The sequence below is a fragment of the Triticum urartu genome, chromosome 5, assembly GCF_003073215.2.
Source record: "Triticum urartu cultivar G1812 chromosome 5, Tu2.1, whole genome shotgun sequence".
In the NCBI taxonomy this organism is placed as follows: Eukaryota; Viridiplantae; Streptophyta; class Magnoliopsida; order Poales; family Poaceae; genus Triticum; species Triticum urartu.
The window spans coordinates 474,742,738-474,767,615 of record NC_053026.1 but is presented as its reverse complement, the minus strand read 5'-3'; the positions used below and the strand labels follow the sequence as shown (position 1 = coordinate 474,767,615).

General features: G+C 42.6%; 1 protein-coding gene and 2 pseudogenes across 1 annotated transcript; all 3 read left to right on the top strand.

Moving 5' to 3' along the window:
• The first annotated feature begins 13,557 nt into the window (after positions 1-13,557).
• Positions 13,558-16,233, top strand: LOC125507180 (ankyrin repeat-containing protein At2g01680-like). Its single transcript, XM_048671847.1, has 5 exons — positions 13,558-13,786; positions 13,896-13,975; positions 14,548-14,625; positions 15,387-15,418; positions 16,221-16,233. The coding sequence occupies exons 1-5, from the start codon at positions 13,558-13,560 to the stop codon at positions 16,231-16,233; spliced, it is 432 nt and encodes a 143-aa protein (XP_048527804.1).
• Positions 15,667-15,741, top strand: LOC125511780 (annotated as a pseudogene).
• On the top strand, positions 16,105-16,180 carry LOC125511789 (annotated as a pseudogene).
• Positions 16,234-24,878: the final 8,645 nt, after the last annotated feature.

Here is a 24,878-nt window from a genome sequence, read left to right as displayed (position 1 = left end):
CACATGGGGTGGCCTCTATACTGAAGCGGCTGCACCCCCCGCATAATGCATGCGGCCATGACCCCGATCATGGTCAGACCGGAATGAGCTAACAACCTTATCCTGCCCATCAAGTAAAGAACGTCCTTGTCACTTTCCTTCTGAGGGCTCCGTGGACGCCAGCTTAGGCGTTTCTTCAGGGGAGCACTGTCGAACTCAGGAAGGCCGATCCGAATAGGATCCGGCAGCGGGACGTCCTCTATATAAAACCATTCCGAAGGCCAGTCTTCGGACGCCTTCTTTGGGGTCCCGGATAGATATCCGGTCCCGGCGATGCGCCACACTTCGGCTCCGCCCACTTGATATACTGACCCCTTCTCAGAACGGGGCACAAGGCAGAACAGCTTCTTCCACAACGCGAAATGAGCCTCGCAGCCCAAAAACAGCTCGCAAAGAGCTACGAAGCCCGCGATATGCAATATGGAGGCAGGTGTAAGGTTGTGCAACTGGAGGCCGTAGAACTCCAGGAGCCCCCGGAGAAACGGATGAATTAGAAATCCGAGCCCTCTTATCAAATAAGGGACCAGGCATACCCGCTCTCCTTTGGAGGGATTTGGGACGCTCTTCGCTTGCTCTCCGCCATTATAGGTGGCAAGCCCGGCTCGAACCGGGACCATGTAGGCTGGGGGAAGAAATCCCTTGGTTTGGAGTGTCACTAGCTCGCTGTGCGGGACGGAACATCTCTCCCAATCTCCAGGCTGAGGGCTGGGAGGGCGAGAGGAGGAGTTGCATCGACTGGCCATGATGGAATGGATCTCTGTCGGATGCGCTCTGGTGAATGCTCGCGAAGGGGAGATGGTGTGATTCGGATCTGAATCCTCATCTTTTTATAGGCAGCTCATTTGTGCGGCTAGGGGGGTAAATGTAAAAAACACCCTGGCTTTTCGCATTCATTTGACACGTGGAATATGGCCATTATTAGGCGTGGAAGCCAAGGAGCGCAATATTCACAAGAAGCCGGACATTATTCAGCAGGTACACGGAATCTGGAGAAGAACCCGCCTTGCAATGCCGAAGACAAATTTGCGTGCCGGACTCATCGTCATTGAAGCCTGGTTCGGGGGCTACTGAGGGAGTCTTGGATTAGGGGGTGTCCGGATAGCCGGACTATACCTTCGGCCGGACTCCTGGACTATGAAGATACAAGATTGAAGACTTCGTCCCGTGTCTGGATGGGACTTTCCTTGGCGTGGAAGGCAAGCTTGGCGATACGGATATGTAGATCTCCTACCATTGTAACTGACTCTGTGTAACCCTAGCCCTCTCCGGTGTCTATATAAACCGGAGGGTTTTAGTCCGTAGGACGAACAACAATCATACCATAGGCTAGCTTCTAGGGTTTAGCCTCTCTGATCTCGTGGTAGATCTACTCTTGTACTACCCATATCATCAATATTAATCAAGCAGGAGTAGGGTTTTACCTCCATCGAGAGGGCCCGAACCTGGGTAAAAACATCGTGTCCCTTGTCTCCTGTAACCATCCGCCTAGACGCACAGTTCGGGACCCCCTACCCGAGATCCGCCGGTTTTGACACCGACACTCACCATCATAAGAGGAGGAGTGAGTCTCTCGGGTCCTGCAACTGGCACCCAAACTCATACCTTTAAACCTTGCCTCATATTCAAAGACTTGGTTTTGAAGGTCGTAGATCTGGCTCTGGAGGAAGCTAATTTTCTCATTGAAGGAAAAGACGATGTCCTTCATGGACTTTCCATCCACCTTGAGATCATGGGTGTAGTACGCGATCATGAGGTGATTGGCATAGAGTCCACGTTCCACCATTCCCTTGCACAGGAAGACTTCCTGCTCCTTAGCTTCAAGCCTAGCCTCCACGGATCCAGTCCCCTTGGGGCCTTGCACATCACAGATGTGGAGCACCCCCTCACGCATCTGGATAGCTTGAGAGTGTTGCATCACCTCCCGCAAATATGGGTTGATGACGTTCTTGAAGAACTTGTCCTTGGAGGAGCTTGAAGCGGCCATGGTGGATTAGATCTGTCAGAAAACAGCAAGGAAAAGAACACAGGAGATTTCTCCGCGATACGGATGTCAATAGGTTCGGGGGGTATATAAAGATTTTTTTTATCTTGGGAAACAAGCAAACGGAAGAAAACGGAGTCCGGAAGGTACCCGAGGTGTCTTGTGCCCACCAGGGGTGCCTTCCTAGTTTTTTCTTATTTTCCTAAAAAAAATTATATTCCAAAACAGACAGAAAATATTTTTGCAGATTTTTCGGAGTCCGTTTACTTACCATATCACATACCTCCTTTTTTCACGATTCTGGAGTGCTCCGGAGGGTTTCTTTTATGTGTTATTCCGGTGTCATAGTTTGGATAATATTTCTTTCAACATTAATGGGCGTACCTGAAATATAATGTTTTATTCGTTGCCCATTAACAACCTTCGGGTTAGTACCTTCGTCATTATTTATTTTGATGGCTCCAGATCGATAAACCTCCTCGATAACATAGGGTCCTTCCCATTTGGAGAGGAGTTTTCCTACAAAGAATCTGAGACGAGAGTTGTACAAAAGAACATATTCTCCAACTTTGAACTCATGCTTTTGGATTCTTTTATCATGCCATCTTTTAACTTTTTCTTTAAATAACTCGGCATTTTCATAACCTTGGGTTCTCCATTCATCTAGTGAGCTAATATAAAATAAGCTCTTCTCACCAGCAAGTTTGAAATCATAGTTGAGTTCTTTAATTGCCCAGTAAGCTTTATGTTCTAACTCAAGAGGCAAATGACAAGCTTTTCCATAAACCATTTTATAAGGAGACATACCCATAGGATTTTTATATGTTGTTCTATAAGCCCAAAGTGCAGGACCTATTCACAGTCTTTTGTAAAATTAATTTTATTTCTCTATTGCTAAGTTCAACTTGACCACTAGACTAAGGATGATAGGGTGATGCAATTCTATGGTTAACATCATACTTGGCAAGCATTTTACGGAAAGCACCATGAATAAAGTGTGAACCACCATCAGTCATTAAATATCTAGGGACTCCAAACCTTGGGAAAATAACTTATTTAAGCATTTTAATAGAGGTGTTGTGATCAGCACTACTAGTTGGAATAGCTTCTACCCACTTAGTAACATAATCAACAGCAACCAAAATATGTGTATACCCATTAGAAGAAGGAAAAGGTCCCATATAATCAAATCCCCAAACATCAAATGGTTCAACAGCAAGCGAATAATTCATAGGCATTTCTTGACGCTTACCGATATTACCTATTCTTTGACATTCATCACAAGATAAGACGAACTTACGAGCATCCCTGAAGAGAGTAGGCCAATAAAACCCATATTGCAATACCTTGTGAGCAGTTTTGTCTCCCGCATGATGTCCTCCATAAGCTTCGGAGTGACATTTCTGTAGGATTTGTCCCTGTTCATGCTCAGGTACACAACGTCTAATAATACCATCTACTCCTTCTTTATAAAGATGTGGGTCATCCCAAAAGTAATGTCTTAAATCATAGAAGAATTATTTCTTTTGTTGGTATGTAAAGATAGGTGGTAAATATTTAGTAACAATGTAATTAGCATAGTCAGCATACCAAGGAGTGTTATGAGAAACATTTATTGTAGCTAACTGCTCATCAGGAAAGCTATCATTAATAGGTTGTGGGTCATCAAGAATATTTTCAAGCCTAGACAAGTTATCAGCCACGGGGTTCTCCGCTCCTTTTCTATCAGTGATATGCAAATCAAATTCTTGTAGCAAGAGAACCCATCGAATAAGCCTAGGTTTGGCGTCTTTCTTTTCCATAAGATACTTTATTGCAGCACGATCAGTTTGAACAATTACTTTCGAATCTACAATATAGGATCTAAATTTATCACAAGCAAACACAACTGCTAGAAATTCTTTTTCAGTAGTAGCATAATTTCTTTGTGCATTGTCTAGAGTTTTACTTGCGTAGCGAATAACGCTCAGTTTCTTATCAACTCTTTGTCCTAGAACAGCACCAACAATATAATCACTAGCATCACACATAATTTCAAAAGTCAAGTTCCAATCAGGTGATTGAACAATAGGTGCAGAAATTAAGGTCTTCTTTAGTGTTTCGAAGGCTTCTAAACAATCATCATAAAAAACAAAATGAATATCCTTTTGCAAAAGATTTGTAAGAGGCCTAGAAATTTTAGAAAAGTCTTTGATAAATTTCCTATAGAAACCAGTATGGCAAAGGAAACTACGCATACCTTTGATATCTTTAGGACATGGCGTTTTCTCAATTGCATCAACCTTAGCTTTTTCCACCTCAATACCTCTTTTAGAAATTTTATGACCCAAAAAATACCTTCATTAACCATAAAGTGGCACTTCTCCCAATTCAAGACAAGATTTGTTTGCTCACATCTCTGCAAAACTCGATCAAGATTTCTTAAATAATCATCAAAAGACTTCCCATAAACAGAAAAGTCATCAATGAAAACCTCAACAATCTTTTCACAAAAATCAAAGAATATAGCAGTCATACATCTTTGAAAGGTAGCAGGTGCATTGCATAAACCAAAAGGCATACGTCTATAAGCATAAGTTCCAAAAGGACAAGTAAAAGTGGTCTTTTCTTGATCAGGTTGAGAAACAGGTATTTGTGAAAAATCAGAATATCCATCAAGGAAGCAAAAATGTGTGTGGTTAGATAATCTTTCTGGCATTTGATCAATAAAAGGCAGAGGGTAATGATCTTTTCTATTGCTTTGTTTAATTTTCTAAAATCAATTACCATTCTATAGCCTGTAACAATTCTTTGTGGAATAAGTTCATTCTTATCATTAGGAACAACAGTAATACCTCCTTTCTTAGGGACACAATGAACAGGGCTTACCCATCTACTATCAGCTATAGGATAGATTATACCTGCTTCCAGAAGTTGTAATATTTCCATTCTTACCACTTCTTTCATCTTCGAATTTAACCAACGTTGGTGATCAACAATGGGTTTAGCATCAGGTTCCATATTAATCTTGTGCTGACATAGAGTGGGACTGATGCCCTTAAGATCATCAAGAGTGTATGCAATAGCAGCTCGGTGCTTCCTTAGAACTTTCAATAATCTTTCTTCTTCATGTTCTGAAAGGTTAGCACTAATAATAACATGATATATCTTCTTCTCATCAAGATAAGCATATTTCAGAGTGTCAGGTAACTGTTTTAATTCAAACACAGGATCACCTTTAGGTGGAGGAGGACCTCCTAGAGTTTCAATAGGCAAATTGTGCTTAAGAAGAGGTTGTTGTTCGAACAAGATTCTATCTATTTCATTTCTTTCGTGCATATGCAAATCATTTTCATGGTCTAGCAGATATTGTTCTAGTGGATTAGCAGGAGGTACAACAATAGAAGCAAGACCAATAATTTCATCCTTACTAGGCAATTCTTTTTTATGATGCTTTCTACTAAACTTGAAAAAAATAAACTCATGAGACTCATCACCAAAACTAAAATCGATAGTTTGTTTCTCACAATCTATTTTAGCATTAATGGTGTTCAAGAAAGGTCTACCAAAGATAATGGGACAAAAGTCATCTTGTGGGAAACCAAGAACAAGGAAATCAGTAGGGTATTTTATTTTCCCACACAAGACTTCAACATCTCTAATGATCCCAAGAGGTGTGATGGTGTCTCTATTAGCAAGTTTAATAGTAACATCTATGTCTTCTATCTTAGTGGGTGCTATGTCATTCATAATTTCTTGATATAAAGTAAAAGGAATAGCACTCACGCTAGCACCTATGTCGCATAAACCATGATAACAGTGATCTCATATTTTAACTGAGACAATAGGCATGCCAACAACGGGTCTATGTTTATCTTTTCCATCAGGTTTGGCAATGCTAGCAGCTTCACCAACGAAGTAAATAACATGCCCATCAATATTATCGACCAAGAGATCCTTAACCATAGCAACACTAGGTTCTACCTTGATTTGTTCAGCAGGTTTGGAAGTTCTAATATAACTTTTGTTGACCACAGTTGAGACTTTAGCATGTTCCTTCATCCTAACAGGGAAAGGTGGTTTTTCAATATAAGCAGTAGGAACAACTGGATCAACATTATAAATAATAGTTTCATCCTTAGATATTACCGGTTCTTTAATTTCTTCTTTAATAGGGGGATGATATTTAAACCACTTCTCTTTAGGGAGATCAACATGAGTAGCAAAAGATTCACAAAAGGAAGCTACTATCTCAGAGTCAAGTCCATATTTAGTGCTAAACTTTTGAAAAGCATCGGTATTCATAAAAGATTTAACACAATCAAACTTAAGCTTAATACCTGACTCTTTACCTTCGTCGAGTTCCCAATCTTCAGAGTTGCGTTTAATTCTTTCAAAAGATCCCACCGGAATTCAATAGTATTCTTCATAAAGGAACCAGTACAAGAAGTATCGAGCATGGATCGATCATTATGAGAAAGCCGGGCATAAAAATTCTGAATAATAATTTCTCTTGAGAGCTCATGGTTGGGGCATGAATATCACATTGACTTAAGCCTCCCCCCAAGCTAGAGCGATACTTTCTCCTTCACGAGGACAAAAATAATATATATAATTTTGTTCACGATGAACTAGATGTATAGGATTTTTTTTGGTGAAACTCCAATTTCAATCGATTCCAATTCCAAGATCCAATATCATCGCATAGCCTATACCATGCCAATGCTTTTCCCTACAAAGATAAAGGGAAAACCTTCTTCTTAGCTTCGTCTCTGGGTAAACCTGCAAGCTTAAATAATCCACAAAGGTAGCCCAATCCTTTTGAGGAAAAGGACAGGCCACAACGGTCTCTTATAATAAGCAAAGCGTTCCTGAGGGTACATGGGAATTTCATCTAGTCACTTTCATCATGTTGGTTTGATTTGTGTTCGTTACTTTGATAATTTGATATGTGGGTGGATCGATGCTTAGGTGTTGTTCTTACTTGAACAAACCTCCTACTTATGATTAACCCCCTTGCAAGCATCCGCAACTACGATAAAAGTATTAAGAATAAATTCTAACCATAGCATTAAACTTTTGGATCCAAATCGGTCCCTTACGAAGTAGCACATAAAATAGGGTTTAAGCTTCTGTCACTCTAGCAACCCATCATCTAATAACTACTCCACAATGCATTCCCTTAGGCACAAATATGGTGAGGTGTCATGTAGTCGACGTTCACATGACACCACTAAGGGAATCACAACATACATACCATCAAAATATCGAACACATATAAAATTCACATGATTACTTGCAACAAGATTTCTCCCGTGACCTCAAGAACAAAAGTAACTACTCACAAGTGATAAATGTGTTCATGATCAGAGGGGTATTAAATAGCATATTGGATTTGAACATATAATCTTCCACCAAATAAACCATATAGTAATCAACTACAAGATGTAATCAACACTACTAGTCACCTACAAGTACCAATCTATAGTTCTAGTACAAAGATCGAACACAAGAGATGAACTAGGATTTGAGAGGAGATGGTGCCGGTGAAGATGTTGATGGAGATTGCCCTCCCCAAGATGGGAGAGTTGGTGGTGGTGATGACGATGATGATTTCCCCCTCCGGGAGGGAAGTTCCCCCGGCGAAATCGCTCCGCCGAAGGGCAAAAGTGCTCCTGCCCAAGTTCCGCCTCGAGACGGCGGCGCTCCATCCCAAAAGTCCTCTCCTTATTTTTTCTAGGTCAAAATGACTTATATACCAGAAGAGGGGCACCGGAGGTGGGCTGAGTTGAGCACAACCCACCAGGGCGCGCCTGGGGGGCCTGGCGCGCTCTGGTGTCTTGTGCTCACCAGGTGGCCCCCCTCTGGTAGTTATTTGCTCCAGTATTTCTTATTTATTCCATAAAAATTCCTCGTGAAGTTTCAGCTCATTTGGAGTTGTGCAGAATAGGTAGCCTGACGTAGCTTTTTTAGGTCCAGATTTCCAGCTGCCGGAATTCTCCCTCTTTGTGTGAACCTTGCATATATGAGACAAAAGGCATTAGAATTACTCCAAAAGCATTATTATGCATAAAAATATTATAAATAATAGTAGGTAAACTATTGGGGAACGCAGTAATTTCAAAAAAAAAATCCTACGCACACGCAAGATCATGGTGATGCATAGCAACGAGAGGGGAGAGTGTTGTCTACGTACCCTCATAGACCGGAGCGGAAGCGTTGACGCAACGTAGAGGAAGTAGTCGTACGTCTTCCCGGTCCAACCGATCCAAGCACCGTTACTCCGGCACCTCCGAGTTCTTGACACACGTACAGCTCGATGACGCACCCCGGGCTCCGATCCAGCAAAGCTTCGGGGAGGAGTTTCGTCAGCACGACGGCGTGGTGACGATCTTGATGTTTAACCGTCGCAGGGCTTCGCCTAAGCACCGCTACAATATGATCGAGGTGTAATATCATGGAGGGGGCACCGCACACGGCTAAGGAACGATCACGAAGATCAACTTGTGTGTTCTAGGGTGCCCCCCTACCCCCGTATATAAAGGAGCAAGGGGGAGGCCGGCCGGCCCTTGGGTGCGCCAAGGAGAGGGGGGAGTCCTTCTCCTAGTGGGAGTAGGACTCCCCTTTCCTAGTCCAACTAGGAATAGGGAGGGGAAAGGAAAGAGAGGGAGAGGGAGAGGGAAAGGGGGGCCGTGCCCCCCCCCCTCCTAGTCCTATTCGGACTCCCCATGAGGGGGGCGCGCCACCTCCTGGGCTGCTGCCCTCTCTCCCCTCAGGCCCAATAAGGCCCATTACTTCCCCGGGGGGTTCCGGTACTACAAGAAATATGTCAACTTATGACCTTCTGTCAGTGACCCTCGAAGAATTGTTATGACCATTTTAGACCAATTGGTCAAAAGCTGTTCAGGGGGCTCCAAACCCTAAACCATTGCGACCATTTTGGTCAGAAAGGTCGTAATTTCCTTACACGAAATGGTCACAAAGCAAATAGTGCTAGTCCGCTGCCTTATTTCTAGTTGTTAATGACCAATATAGATGGTCATAGCCTTGTAGATTGTGGTGGGTTGTGATGACTAGGCGCCATCTCATCAGTTTTGCCTATGTGTCATGTCCATGTGGCAGTTTTTGCCCTAGGTTGTGAAGCAACCTATATTTCTATCATTCCCAAAATTCCCACAAAAATCTCATAAATTCTTTGGGGCATATCTTCATCAAATATGTAAAAATCCTTCCTTGCCTAGTTCAAAACTAATTCAACAATATTCATTTTCCTATTCTGTTCACAACAACACTTTATGAAGGAAGTGCTATTTTTATATTCTTGATTGCCCTCGGAATTTTTGGGCACTCTTTCCTATCCAAATCATTACTGCATGACAAAATTCAGCTCCATTTGCCTAGCAAATCTTCCTCGGCAAATTTCCAAAGTTTTTGTCCACCTAGAAGCATTGTGAAGGAAGTACCTTTTTTATATCTCTAAATGACATGAAATTTATACAGTTCCTTCATATGCCCAAATTATCACCCTCCTCCAAATTGTAGCTCAGTCAAATCATCTATGTGAGCCCAGGTTCAATTTATATTTTATGGCCAAATTGGCACATTGCAAAGCAAGTGTTATATAGACCCCTCCTATTACCCTCAAACTTTTTGGACACTCTTCCATACCCAAATCATTGCCACATGATAATATTCAGCTCAATTTTCCTAGTAAATCTTTCTCAGGAAATTTCCAAAGTTTCTACCTCGAGAGAAGCTTTGTGAAGTAAGTACTAGCTAGGCTTACCCAAATGATCTGAAAATTTACCAGCGCATGACCATACCTATGTAACTTACCTACACCAATTTTTAGCTTATTTCATTCATCCAATCTCTCTCACTAGTTTTCCCAAGTTTTTGTCCATAGAAGAGCATTGTGAAGGAAGTACTACTTTGGCATGTCAAAATGATATCAATTTTCTACAATGCTTTCCTATGCCCAAATAACCATCCTCCACCAAATTTCAGCTCAATCCATTCATTATTTTGAGCCCAGCTTCAACATTCATATTTTTGTCCAGTGTGGTACTTTGCAAAGCAAGTACCACCTAGGCTCCTCCTTTGAGGTGAAAATTTGTGAATACATTCTCCTTAGTAGATGATCATCCTCGGCCAAAACTCACGCCCATTGGCCATGTGCATTTCCCGTACCGCAAATCAAACACTTGGCTGCTTATTCATGTTTGAGCATCGATCGGTCTCCTCGTGAGAATCTTATGTTGTGATTTTCTTCCTAGCACCTACCTGGGGAGTGCCCAACCCACTAGACATGCCTAGGCCGCACATAACACATGGCAACGCCACGGTCACGCGGTGACCACGCGGCGGGCATGTGAGCTTACGCGCTCTAGAGTTGGGGCCCTCGGCCACTGTCCAAACCTCGATGTCTCGCCATCAAACCATGTATTTATGATTAAATAGATACTTATTTACCTAGAAATGATTTTTGGAAAAAATAAAGAGCAAACTATGAGGCAGCTGCAGTTCAAATTTGACCCGCTTCCAGCTGAATCAACGGGAATTTGTCTTTTTCACCAGAGGTGGATCAAAAATTTTGACACCCAACCATTTTGTCAATTGTGCATTAAATATGGCCTAGTATTTTATAAAATTGATTAGGTCCAATTTTGCAACAAATATATGGTAGGTCCTTCACAAAAAAAACTCATTTTAGGCACTCAGAAAATGGAAAATGGTTTTTCCGTGCAAAGAAAATGAAAACTTCCTTAGGCAACATTGTTTGGAATTCCAAGATGCACCCTCGTGCACAATATGAGATCATTTGAACAAACTATGCCATGAATGTGGCCATAAGATTGATCATTTGGCTTGAAAGCCATGAATCTTCACGCATGATAGCTCATTTCTGAGAACATTTTTTTAAAATAATTACCGTATTACAAGTTTATTATTTTCCCTGCAAACTTGGTCACATATAATGACACAATGCGAAGGTTTTCCAATTTTTTGATTTTTTTTGAATTTCTTATGCCCGTTTCAAAATGCGGTCAAAACGGCGGGCTTGACCGTTCCTAGCTAGTGGTTGAATCTTGGAATTTTTTTGGTGTTTCTATTATTAAATAGATACTTATGTACCTAGAAATGATTTTTGGAAAAAATAAAGAGCAAACTATGAGGCAGCTACAGTTCAAATTTGACCCGTTTCCATCTAAATCGATAGCAATTTGTCTTTTTCACTAGAGGTAGATCAAAACTTTTTTCACCCAACCATTTTATCAATTGTGCATTATATATGGCCTAGTATTTTATAAAAATGATTTGGTCCAATTTTGCAACAATTATTTGGTAGGTCCTTCACAAAAAACCCTCCTTTTGGGCACTCGGAAAATGAAAAATGAATTTTCCGTGCAAAGAAAATGAAAACTTCCTTAGGAAACATTGTTTGGAATTCCAAGATGCACCCTCGTGCACAATATGAGATCATTTGAACAAACTATGCCATGCATGTGGCCATAAGATTGATCATTTGGCTTGAAAGCCATGAATCTTCACGCATGATAGCTCATTTCTGAGAACACTTTTTTAAAATAATTACCGTATTACAAGTTTATTATTTTTCCTGAAAACTTGGTCACATATAATGACACAATGCGAAGGTTTTCCAATTTTTTGATTTTTTTTGAATTTCTTATGCCCGTTTCAAAATGCGGTCAAAACGGCGGGCTTGACCGTTCCTAGCTAGTGGTTGAATCTTGGAACTTTTTTGGTGTTTCTATGATTAAATATATACTTATGTACCAAGAAATGATTTTTGGGAAAAATAAAGAGCAAACTATGAGGCAGCTACCGTTCAAATTTGACCCGTTTCCATCTAAATCGACGGCAATTTGTCTTTTTCACCAGAGGTAGATAAAAACTTTTTTCACCCAACCATTTTGTCAATTGTGCATTATATATGGCCTAGTATTTTATAAAAATGATTTGGTCCAATTTTGCAACAATTATTTGGTTGGTCCTTCACAAAAAACCCTCCTTTTGGGCACTCGGAAAATGAAAAATGAATTTTCCGTGCAAAGAAAATGAAAACTTCCTTAGGCAACATTGTTTGGAATTCCAAGATGCACCCTCGTGCACAATATGAGATCATTTGAACAAACTATGCCATGAATGTGGCCATAAGATTGATCATTTGGCTTGAAAGCCATGAATCTTCACGCATGATAGCTCATTTCTGAGAACACTTTTTTAAAATAATTACCATATTACAAGTTTATTATTTTTCCTGAAAACTTGGTCACATATAATGACACAATGCGAAGGTTTTCCAATTTTTTGATTTTTTTTTGAATTTTTTATGCCCGTTTCAAAATGCGGTCAAAACGGCGGACTTCACCGTTCCTAGCTAGTGGTTGAATCTTGGAATTTTTTTGGTGTTTCTATGATTAAATAGATACTTATTTACCTAGAAATGATTTTTGGAAAAAATAAAGAGCAAACTATGAGGCAGCTACAGTTCAAATTTGACCCGTTTCCACCTGAATCGACGACAATTTGTCTTTTTCACCAGAGGTGGATCAAAACTTTTTTCACCCAACCATTTTGTCAATTGTGCATTATATATGTCCTAGTATTTTATAAAATTGATTTGGTCCAATTTTGCAACAATTATTTGGTAGGTCCTTCACAAAAAAACCTCATTTGGGGCACTCGAAAAATGGAAAATGATTTTTTGTGCAAAGAATATAAAAAATCCCTTTGTCGATACTGTTTAATATTCCAAGATTTAAACTTTTGCAGAGTATAAAGAACTCATTTTGAACAAATATAAAGAATATAAAGAATATCATGTGAACAAATATTTGGTACGTCTTTTGCAAAAAAAACTCATTTTGAGCACTAAAAAATGGAAAATGATTTTTTCATGACCTATTTAAAAGGTCATAAAGTCTTCAAATTGTTTGTTGCATTCTGATTGGTCTATAGGCATATCACGCGGATCATGCATCCGGGATCCAACGGCGGACCTCATCCCCTCACCCTCTCACCCACGTAGCCCTCTCACCCCCCTCACCCACGCAGCCCCAACTCCCCATCGTTCCAACCCTAGCCCCCACGCCCCCACTCTCCCGCACCCGCACCCGCTCGCCAAACCCTAGCTGCCGCCGCCCCCGCACCATGGTCGTCGACGGCGAGGAGCCCGAATCCCCATGTCTCCCAAGCGCCCGAAACTCTAGCCCGCGGCGCAGCCATGGCGACCGAGCTCTGGATCCCATCGACTCCCCCCATCGCACCCCTCCTCTCCTCGCAGCTGTCGCCACCTCCTCCCTCGATCCAGTCCTCTCCCCAGCCTCCTTTCCCTGATCTAGTTCTCTCCCCGCCGCTCCCACCCACCGCCGACCTCGCAGCCCTCCTCACCACCACCGCCAACCTCGTCCCTCCCTCCCCTCACCATCTTTCCCTACCCTATGCCCTAGATCGAGTCGAGAAGGTCGGCCGACGCGCTAGGGTTCCGTTTGGTCAGCTCCGCGCCGGCTCTCCGGTTGGCCTCCCGCCCGACGATGGATCTCCCGCCGCTCTCCCACCAGGCGCTCTTCGCGGCCCTCCGATCCGCGGACGCCGAGGCCGTGCGCCGCCTCCTGGCCGGCGCCGAGGAGTCCGCGCTCTACGTCCCGGCGGACGCTGAGGCCGTGCGCCTCCTCCTCCCGCTCTACGACCTCGAGGCCGCCAAGCTCCGCTCCCGCCTCGCCCTCGATGCCTTCCATGTCGCCGCCAAGCAAGGGCACACCGGTGAGCCCCTCTTCTCGCTCGATTAGTAGCTTCCGCTGGGTTTTTTAGAACGATCCAAGTCCAGTGTGTTGCAGCAAGTTTAACCGATTCTCATTGGGCTCAATTGCAGGGTTTGATGCTCCGAGGAACAGCATGGAGTTCGCCATGGAGGCGCCCCACAGCTACGGCGTCTTCCAAGAGGACGTCCCGGTGAGTAGTACAATCCCCTTCCCTGTTCTTTCTCTCTATCTGTCAGACTAATTCACTGCATCATTTTCTTCCCTGGCCCGTGTATGCATGCGTTTGGTAAATTATTTTGTTTCCAGAAAAAGGACCTGGAATTCCTTCTTTCTCCTTTCATTCCAGTCACATACTACTGTCCAATTTTCAGTTAGGTGGGTAGATCTTTCTTGACAGATGATATGCATTGTCCATCCGTCCTTGGCAGCTCTGTTGCTAGGTGTACTTGTATCTGACTGTTGTTGCCTGAGAAGACAGCACGAAACACCTATTAATAATGCTGTCAAACAAACAGTAGACCACCATCTACTGCTGCTGGGCACAATCACGTTGCCCCTTAATTACCTGGCCATTCTCTGCATCATTGCTTACCATCCTTTGCCTACCAAAAAGTAGGAGGCCATGTTGAGTTGCTGGCATTGTTCTTCGAACTAGATTAGCACTGCTGCTTTCCTCCGCCCCTCTTCACCCTCGACGGTGTTCTCATCCGCCACAGCAGCTTACTGACACGGTCATTGGTTATGTCTTTGTTTTGTTGGCAGCAGGGGAAGAAGGAGGAGGAGGAGTTCAGCACGGGGCCCCTCTCCATTCTCATGCTCAGCGTCAAGAACAACGCCCTGGTTGGTTTGGTTTGGTCGACTTCTTGCCTCTGTTGATTGAGATCTCAGCTTAGCGAGGGCATATTTTCTGTAGTAGTAGTCGACCTGCTTAGCGAGCTCAGCTCACCCCGCTCGTCGTCGACCTGCCTGACGGTGGCTATGGCGGGACCCTCGAGATCGTCGTCTTCCTGACCGGGACCCTTGGTTAGTGAAATCATTTTTTTTCCACGACATTCAGACTTTGCTATAGTTTACTGAAACTATTGTGGTCTGAAGAACAGTTTACTGAAATTGTTCCAAGTCTGAAAAACAGTTGTCTGAATCTGTTGAAATCTGAAACTGTTAGTGTGAGGTGTCTGAAACTGTTCTAATCTTGTAGATAACCTGTGAACAAATTTACTTGTGTTGAATAACCTGTGAACAAATTTAGGACTTTGGAGTTGTCTAAAACTGTTGTAGTCTTGTAGAAAAGTAAAAGTAGTTGGATGGAAATAGATTTCTCAGTCTGTGTAATAGATGGTCTGAAGCTAGTTGCAAATTTCTTTCCTTGATTCAGATAATTCAGTAAGTCCATTTCATAACATCTGCTGCTAGTAGAAATTATGGAAGCTAAAAAGCCAAATCAAGTTCAGTCATCTCATTTCACCTTTGCAAAGAAGATACTAATTTTCTAAACTGTGAATTTGATGTTAACGTCTTATATGTGTGTCTTATATGTCCATTTCATAACATGGTGCGTCTTATATGTGTGTTTGATGTTAACGTCGCTTGTGGTTTTGCAGGGTTCTGAGGCTGCAGCCTGGGCACCATCAGGGTATGTTGTTTCCCTGTCCTGTTTCTTCAGTGCTCAATAGTTGCTTGTGCGACTGCTACTAGTCTTTTATGTAATGCTAAACTAAAATGGGTCTAGTTATACTAATCATTCCATGAAAGTTTAGTCTAATTTGCTGGTACTCTAATAGAATCATTGTTTCCTCATGCTCAGAATCATTGTTTCCTCATGCTCAGAATCATTGTTTTACATATGTTACTTGTGATGTTCTGCTGGCTGAGATGTGCATGATCTGGGTGATGAAGAAAATTGTTCGGATTCCCACTGATTTTCATGATTATTACAACCAGATACTTCTGACGGATCATGCCATCTCTTGGACTACATATGTACTCCCTCCGTAAACTAATATAAGAGTGTTTAGAATACTAAACTAGTGATCTAAACACTCTTATATTAGTTTACAGAGGGAGTACTCCTTTATTATTGAGCAAATACTTTCCTTTGATTTTTTGCAAACCTCTTAGCAGTAATTTTCGTATCCTCTTTTTTGTGTTCTGCTGGCTGATGAGATGTGCATTACCTGGGTGATGAAGAAAATCGACGGGTCACGCCATCTCCTGAAGTACATTTGCACATTTTTACTGCTTTAGACTGACTGTACATGCATTCCTTCATTGGTTATGAACCTTATTGATCATTGTGTTCTGTTGGGTTGAACCGCATGATTCCGGGTGATGAAGAAAATTTTTCGGATTCCCACTGATATTTCATGATTAGTGTAACCAACTACTTCTGATCCATAGCTTGTACTGCAACTAATGTGTCATGCGTTTTGTGGCAGCAACAGCAGCTAGCAGGAGCAATTCTATTGCTGGTTTGCATTGAAGATATTGTATTCTGTTGCTATATCATTGTTTAATAAAACCACAGCATGATGCTCACATGAGATATCCACATGTTTCTGTGCTGTTTTGCTACAAGCTGTGTGTTGATTTGATAACAGGAGTTTCCTTGTCCTGGTCCTATACTGCATTTTGACTCCTATGTTTCTGTGCGCGTGTGTTTAATTGATGTTGTTTCAACTTTGAACTGCTTCTGCATATACTGCAATTGAGATTTAAATTTGTGGTTGTTCCTCTTTTACGATGCTCAAGTGTGAAGCCGTGAAGTATGAAGCAAGTGTGAAGCCGTGAAGTGTGAAGCCGTCAAGTTCTACTTAGTGAAGAGTGGCATATTGTAGCATATATGTGTTGTAAAGATTGTAATAGATTTATTTAGTGGTATATTTGATAATTCTTTTTGATTATTTATATGATCTGAAAACTTGTGAAATGGAAACTTGACCAATGGGTCCACTTATGAAAATAATCTGTCAATTTTGTACATTTTTGACATGTGGGACCAATTTAAGAGATGATCATGACAAGTGGGACCCATCTGACTAGTGGGACCAACTTGAATATATAATGGCTAAGAATAGAAAAGCAATAAATAATAAAAGGCCACGGGCCAACAATAAAAAAGGCTACAACGTTGGGCTTGGCCCATGAACCCGACCAGAATTAACAAGGAAAAAAATCCTAAAAGGCTGAATTAATGGGCTTGACCCATGTAGAAAACCGAATTGGACCGGGCTGAATCTTGTGCCACATCAGCTTGCCACGCTAGATGCCTACGTGGCCTGGGGAGGTTGCTAGTGACCAAAACAGAAGGTCATAGGATCAACGACCTTTTGTTAAAGGTCGCTATAGTCAGTTTACGATGCCCAGCTTTTGACCTTATGTTTTTGGTCACAAAAAGGTCATAAATGGAAATTTGTGACCATTCAGTGACCAATAGTGGTGGTCATAAGTTGACATATTTCTTGTAGTTCCGGCATTCTGGTTTTATCCGAAATCACCCGGAACAATTCCGGTGTCCGAATATAGTCGTCCAATATATCAATCTTTATGTCTCGACCATTTCGAGACTCCTCGTCATGTCCATGATCACATCCGGGACTCCGAACAACCTTCGGTACATCAAAATACATAAACTCATAATAACTGTCATCGTAACGTTAAGCGTGCGGACCCTACGGTTCGAGAACAATGTAGACATGACTGAGATACGTCTCCGGTCAATAACCAATAGCGGGACCTGGATGCCCATATTGGCTCCTACATATTCTACGAAGATCTTTATCGGTCAGACCGCAAAACAACATACATTGTTCCCTTTGTCATCAGTATGTTACTTGCCCGAGATTCGATCGTCGGTATCCAATACCTAGTTCAATCTCGTTACCGGCAAGTCTCTTTACTCGTTCCGTAATACATCATCTCACAACTAACACATTAGTTTAATGCTTGCAAGGCTTATGTGATGTGCATTACCGAGAGGGCCCAGAGATACCTCCCCGACATTCGGAGTGACAAATCCTAATCTCGAAATACGCCAACCCAACAAGTACCTTTGGAGACACCTATAGAGCACCTTTATGATCACCCAGTTACGTTGTGACATTTGGTAGCACACAAAGTGTTCCTACGGTAAACGGGAGTTGCATAATCTCATAGTCATAGGAACATGTATAAGTCATGAAGAAAGCAATAGCAACATACTAAACGATCGGGTGCTAAGCTAATGGAATGGGTCATGTCAATCAGATCATTCAACTAATGATGTGACCTCGTCAATCAAATAACAACTCTTTGTTCATGGTTAGGAAACATAACCATCTTTGATTAACGAGCTAGTCAAGTAGAGGCATACTAGTGACACTCTGTTTGTTTATATATTCACACATGTATTATGTTTCCGGTTAATACAATTCTAGCATGAATAATAAACATTTATCATGATAGATGAGGAAATAAATAATAACTTTATTATTGCCTCGAGGGCATATTTCCTTTAGTCTCCCACTTGCACTAGAGTCAATAATCTAGATTACACAGTAATGATTCTAACACCCATGGAGCCTTGGTGCTGATCATGTTTTGCTCGTGGAAGAGGCTTAGTCAACGGGTCTGCTACATTCAGATCCGTATGTATCTTGCAAATCTCTATGTCTCCCACCTGGACTAGATCCCGGATGGAATTGAAGCGTCTCTTGATGTGCTTGGTTCTTTTGTGAAATCTGGATTCCTTTGCCATGGCAATTGCACCAGTATTGTCACAAAAGATTTTCATTGGAAACGATGCACTAGGTATGACACCTAGATCGGATATGAACTCCTTCATCCAGACTCCTTCGTTTGCTGCTTCCGAAGCAGCTATGTACTCCGCTTCACATGTAGATCCCGCCATGACGCTTTGTTTAGAACTGCACCAACTGACAGCTCCACCGTTTAATGTAAACACGTATCCGGTTTGCGATTTAGAATCGTCCGGATCAGTGTCAAAGCTTGCATCAACGTAACCGTTTACAATGAGCTCTTTGTCACCTCCATATACAAGAAACATATCCTTAGTCCTTTTCAGGTACTTCAGGATGTTCTTGACCGCTGTCCAGTGATCCACTCCTGGATTAGTTTGGTACCTCCCTGCTAAACTTATAGCAAGGCACACATCAGGTCTGGTACGCAGCATTGCATACATGATAGAGCCTATGGCTGAAGCATAGGGAACATCTTTCATTTTCTCTCTATCTTCTGCAGTGGTCGGGCATTGAGTCTGACTCAACTTCACACCTTGTAACACAGGCAAGAACCCTTTCTTTGCTTGATCCATTTTGAACTTCTTCAAAATCTTGTCAAGGTATGTGCTTTGTGAAAGTCCAATTAAGCGTCTTGATCTATCTCTATAGATCTTTATGCCTAATATGTAAGCAGCTTCACCGAGGTCTTTCATTGAAAAACTCTTATTCAAGTATCCCTTTATGCTATCCAGAAATTCTATATCATTTCCAATCAGTAATATGTCATCCACATATAATATCAGAAATGCTACAGAGCTCCCACTCACTTTCTTGTAAATACAGGCTTCTCCGAAAGTCTGTATAAAACCAAATGCTTTGATCACACTATCAAAGCGTTTATTCCAACTCCGAGAGGCTTGCACCAGTCCATAAATGGATCGCTGGAGCTTGCACACTTTGTTAGCTCCCTTTGGATCGACAAAACCTTCTGGTTGCATCATATACAACTCTTCTTCCAGAAATCCATTCAGGAATGCAGTTTTGACATCCATCTGCCAAATTTCATAATCATAAAATGCGGCAATTGCTAACATGATTCGGATAGACTTAAGCATCGCTACGGGTGAGAAGGTCTCATCGTAGTCAACCCCTTGAACTTGTCGAAAACCTTTTGCGACAAGTCGAGCTTTGTAGACAGTAATATTACCGTCAGCGTCAGTCTTCTTCTTGAAGATCCATTTATTCTCAATTGCTTGCCGATCATCGGGTAAGTCAACCAAAGTCCATACTTTGTTCTCATACATGGATCCCATCTCATATTTCATGGCTTCAAGCCATTTTGCGGAATCTGGGCTCACCATCGCTTCTTCATAGTTCGTAGGTTCATCATGATCTAGCAGCATGATTTCCAGAACAGGATTACCATACCACTCTGGCGCGGTTCTCACTCTGGTTGATCTACGAGGTTCAGTAGTATCTTGTCCTGAAGTTTCATGATCATTATCATTAGCTTCATCACTAATTGGTGTAGGTGTCGCGGAAATAGTTTTCTGTGATGTACTACTTTCCAATAAGGGAGCAAGTACAGTTACCTCATCAAGTTCTACTTTCCTTCCACTCACATCTTTCGAGAGAAACTCCTTCTCCAGAAAGTTTCCAAATTTAGCAACAAAAGTCTTGCCTTCGGATCTGTGATAGAAGGTGTATCCAATAGTTTCCTTTGGATATCCTATGAAGACACATTTCTCCGATTTGGGTTCGAGCTTATCAGGTTGAAGCTTTTTCACAAAAGCATCGCAGCCCCAAACTTTCAGGAACAACAACTTTGGTTTCTTGCCAAACCATAGTTCATAAGGCGTCGTCTCAACGGATTTCGATGGTGCCCTATTCAACGTGAATGCAGCCGTCTCTAAAGCATAACCCCAAAACGATAGCGGTAAATCAGTAAGAGACATCATAGATTGCATCATATCTAGTAAAGTACGATTACGACGTTCGGAAACACCATTACGCTGTGGTGTTCCAGGTGGCGTGAGTTGCGAAACTATTCCGCATTGCTTCAAATGTACACCAAACTCGTAACTCAAATATTCTCCTCCACGATCAGATCGTAGAAACTTTATTTTCTTGTTACGATGATTTTCAACTTCACTCTGAAATTCTTTGAACTTTTCAAATGTTTCAGACTTATGTTTCATTAAGTAGATATACCCATATCTGCTTAAGTCATCTGTGAAGGTGAGAAAATAATGATATCCGCCACGAGCCTCAATATTCATCGGACCACATACATCTGTATGTATGATTTCCAACAAATCTGTTGCTCTCTCCATAGTACCGGAGAACGGTGTTTTAGTCATCTTGCCCATGAGGCACGGTTCGCAAGTACCAAGTGATTCATAATCAAGTGGTTCCAAAAGTCCATTAGTATGGAGTTTCTTCATGCGCTTTACACCGATATGACCTAAACGGTAGTGCCACAAATAAGTTGCACCTATCATTATCAACTCTGCATCTTTTGGCTTCAACATTATGAATATGTGTATCACTACTATCGAGATTCAATAAGAATAGACCACTCTTCAAGGGTGCATGACCATAAAAGATATTACTCATATAAATAGAACAACCATTATTCTCTGATTTAAATGAATAACCGTCTCGCATTAAACAAGATCCAGATATAATGTTCATGCTCAACGCTGGCACCAATAACAATTATTTAGGTCTAATACTAATCCCGAAGGTAGATGTAGAGGTAGCGTGCCGACTGCGATCACATCGACTTTGGAACCGTTTCCCACGCGCATCGTCACCTCGTCCTTAGCCAATCTTCGCTTAATCCGTAGTCCCTGTTTCGAGTTGCAAATATTAGCAACAGAACCAGTATCAAATACCCAGGTGCTACTGCGAGCATTAGTAAAGTACACATCAATAACATGTATATCATATATACCTTTGTTCACCTTGCCATCCTTCTTATCCGCCAAATACTTGGGGCAGTTCCGTTTCCAGTGACCAGTCTGCTTGCAGTAGAAGCACTCAGTTTCAGGCTTAGGTCCAGACTTGGGTTTCTTCTCTTGAGCAGCAACTTGCTTGCCGTTCTTCTTGAAGTTCCCCTTCTTCTTCCCTTTGCCCTTTTTCTTGAAACTAGTGGTCTTGTTGACCATCAACACTTGATGCTCCTTTTTGATTTCTACCTCCGCAGCTTTCAGCATTGCGAAGAGCTCGGGAATAGTCTTATTCATCCCTTGCATATTATAGTTCATCACGAAGCTCTTGTAGCTTGGTGGCAGTGATTGGAGAATTCTGTCAATGACGCAATCATCTGGAAGATTAACTCCCATCTGAATCAAGTGATTATTATACCCAGACATTTTGAGTATATGCTCACTGACAGAACTGTTCTCCTCCATCTTGCAGCTATAGAACTTATTGGAGACTTCATATCTCTCAATCCGGGCATTTGCTTGAAATATTAACTTCAACTCCTGGAACATCTCATATGCTCCATGACGTTCAAAACGTTGTTGAAGTCCCGATTCTAAGCCGTAAAGCATGGCACACTGAACTATCGAGTAGTCATCAGCTTTGCTCTGCCAGACGTTCATAACATCTGGTGTTGCTCCAGTAGCAGGCCTGGCACCCAGCGGTGCTTCCAGGACGTAATTCTTCTGTGCAGCAATGAGGATAATCCTCAAGTTACGGACCCAGTCCGTGTAATTGCTACCATCATCTTTCAACTTTGCTTTCTCAAGGAACGCATTAAAATTCAACGGAACAACAACACAGGCCATCTATCTACAATCAAACATACATAAGCAAGATACTATCAGGTACTAAGTTCATGATAAATTTAAGTTCAATTAATCAAATTACTTAAAGAACTCCCACTTAGATAGACATCCCTCTAATCCTCTAAGTGATCACGTGATCCAAATCAACTAAACCATGTCCGATCATCACGTGAGATGGAGTAGTTTCATTGGTGAACATCGCTATGTTGATCATATCTACTATATGATTCACGCTCGACCTTTCGGTCTCCGTGTTCCGAGGCCATATCTGCATATTCTTGGCTCGTCAAGTATAACCTGAGTATTCCACATGTGCAACTATTTTGCACCCGTTGCATTTGAACGTAGAGCCTATCACACCCGATCATCATGTGGTGTCTCAGCACGAAGAACTTTCGCAACGGTGCATACTCAGGGAGAACACTTCTTGATAATTTTAGTGAGAGATCATCTTATAGTGCTACCGTCAATCAAAGCAAGATAAGATGCATAAAAGATAAACATCACATGCAATCAATATAAGTGATATGATATGGCCATCATCATCTTGTGCCTGTGATCTCCATCTCCGAAGCACCGTCATGATCACCATCGTCACCGGCGCGACACCTTGATCTCCATCGTAGCATCGTTGTCATCTTGCCAATCTTATGCTTCCACGACTATCGCTACCGCTTAGTGATAAAGTAAAGCATTACAGCGCGATTGCATTGCATACAATAAAGCGACAACCATATGGCTCCTGCCAGTTGCCGATAACTCGGTTACAAAACATGATCATCTCATACAATAAAATTTAGCATCATGTCTTGACCATATCACATCACAACATGCCCTGCAAAAACAAGTTAGACGTCCTCTACTTTGTTTGTTGCAAGTTTTACGTGGCTGCTACGGGCTTAAGCAAGAACCAATCTTACCTACGCATCAAAACCACAACGATAGTTTGTCAAGTTGATGCCGTTTTAACCTTCGCAAGGACCGGGCGTAGCCACACTCGGTTCAACTAAAGTTGGAGAAACAGTCACCCGCAAGCCACCTATGTGCAAAGCACGTCGGGAGAACCGGTCTCGCGTAAGCGTACGCGTAATGTCGGTCCGAGCCGCTTCATCCAACAATACCGCCGAACCAAAGCATGACATGCTGGTAGGCAGTATGACTTATATCGCCCACAACTCACTTGTGTTCTACTCGTGCATATAACATCAAACCATAAAACCTGGCTCTGATACCACTGTTGGGGAATGCAGTAATTTCAAAAAAAATTCCTACGCACACGCAAGATCATGGTGATGCATAGCAACGAGAGGGGAGATTGTTGTCTACGTACCCTCGTAGACTGAAGCGGAAGCGTTGACGCAACATAGAGGAAGTAGTCGTACGTCTTCCCGGTCCAACCGATCCAAGCACCGTTACTCCGGCACCTCCGAGTTCTTGACACACGTACAGCTCGATGACGCACCCCGGGCTCCGATCCAGCAAAGCTTCGGGGAGGAGTTTTGTCAGCACGACGGCGTGGTGACGATCTTGATGTTTAACCGTCGCAGGGCTTTGCTTAAGCACTGCTACAATATGATCGAGGTGTAATATCGTGGAGGGGGGCAGGGGGGCACCGCACACGGCTAAGGAACGATCACGAAGATCAACTTGTGTGTTCTAGGGTGCCCCCTGCCCCCGTATATAAAGGAGCAAGGGGGAGGCCGGCCGGCCCTTGGGTGCGCCAAGGAGAGGGGGGGAAGTCTTCTCCTAGTGGGAGTAGGACCCCTTTCTAGTCCAACTAGGAATAGGGAGGGAAAGGAAGAGAGGGAGGGAGAGGGAAAGGGGGGCCGGGGGCCGCCCCCCCCCCCTCCTAGTCCTATTCGGACTCCCCATGATGGGGGGTGCACCACCTCCTGGGCTGCTGCCCTCTCTCTCCCCTCAGGCCCAATAAGGCCCATTACTTCCCCGGGGGGTTCCGGTAACCCCTCCGGCACTCCGGTTTTATCCGAAATCACCCGGAACAATTCCGGTGTCCGAATATAGTCGTCCAATATATCGATCTTTATGTCTCGACCATTTAGAGACTCCTTGTCATGTCCATGATCACATCCGGGACTCCGAACAACCTTCGGTACATCAAAATACATAAACTCATAATAACTGTCATTGTAACGTTAAGCGTGCGGACCCTACGGTTCGAGAACAATGTAGACATGACCGAGATACGTCTCCGGTCAATAACCAATAGCGGGACCTGGATGCCCATATTGGCTCCTACATATTCTACGAAGATCTTTGTCGGTCAGACCGCATAACAACATACGTTGTTCCCTTTGTCATCGGTATGTTACTTGCCCGAGATTCGATCGTTGGTATCCAATACCTAGTTCAATCTCGTTATCGGCAAGTCTCTTTACTCGTTTCGTAATACATCATCTCACAACTAACACATTAGTTGTAATGCTTGCAAGGCTTATGTGATGTGCATTACCGAGAGGGCCCAGAGATACCTCTCCGACATTCGGAGTGACAAATCCTAATCTCGAAATACGTCAACCCAACAAGTACCTTTGGAGACACCTGTAGAGCACCTTTATGATCA

Excerpts from the sequence above, each read along its gene's own strand:
- LOC125507180 (XM_048671847.1), top strand. The coding sequence starts at position 13,558 with ATGGATCTCCCGCCGCTCTCCCACCAGGCGCTCTTCGCGGCCCTCCGA. Across the intron at positions 13,787-13,895 it reads CGCCAAGCAAGGGCACACCG|GGTTTGATGCTCCGAGGAAC; the intron begins GTGAGCCCCTCT and ends GCTCAATTGCAG. Across the intron at positions 14,626-15,386 it reads GCGTCAAGAACAACGCCCTG|GGTTCTGAGGCTGCAGCCTG; the intron begins GTTGGTTTGGTT and ends GTGGTTTTGCAG.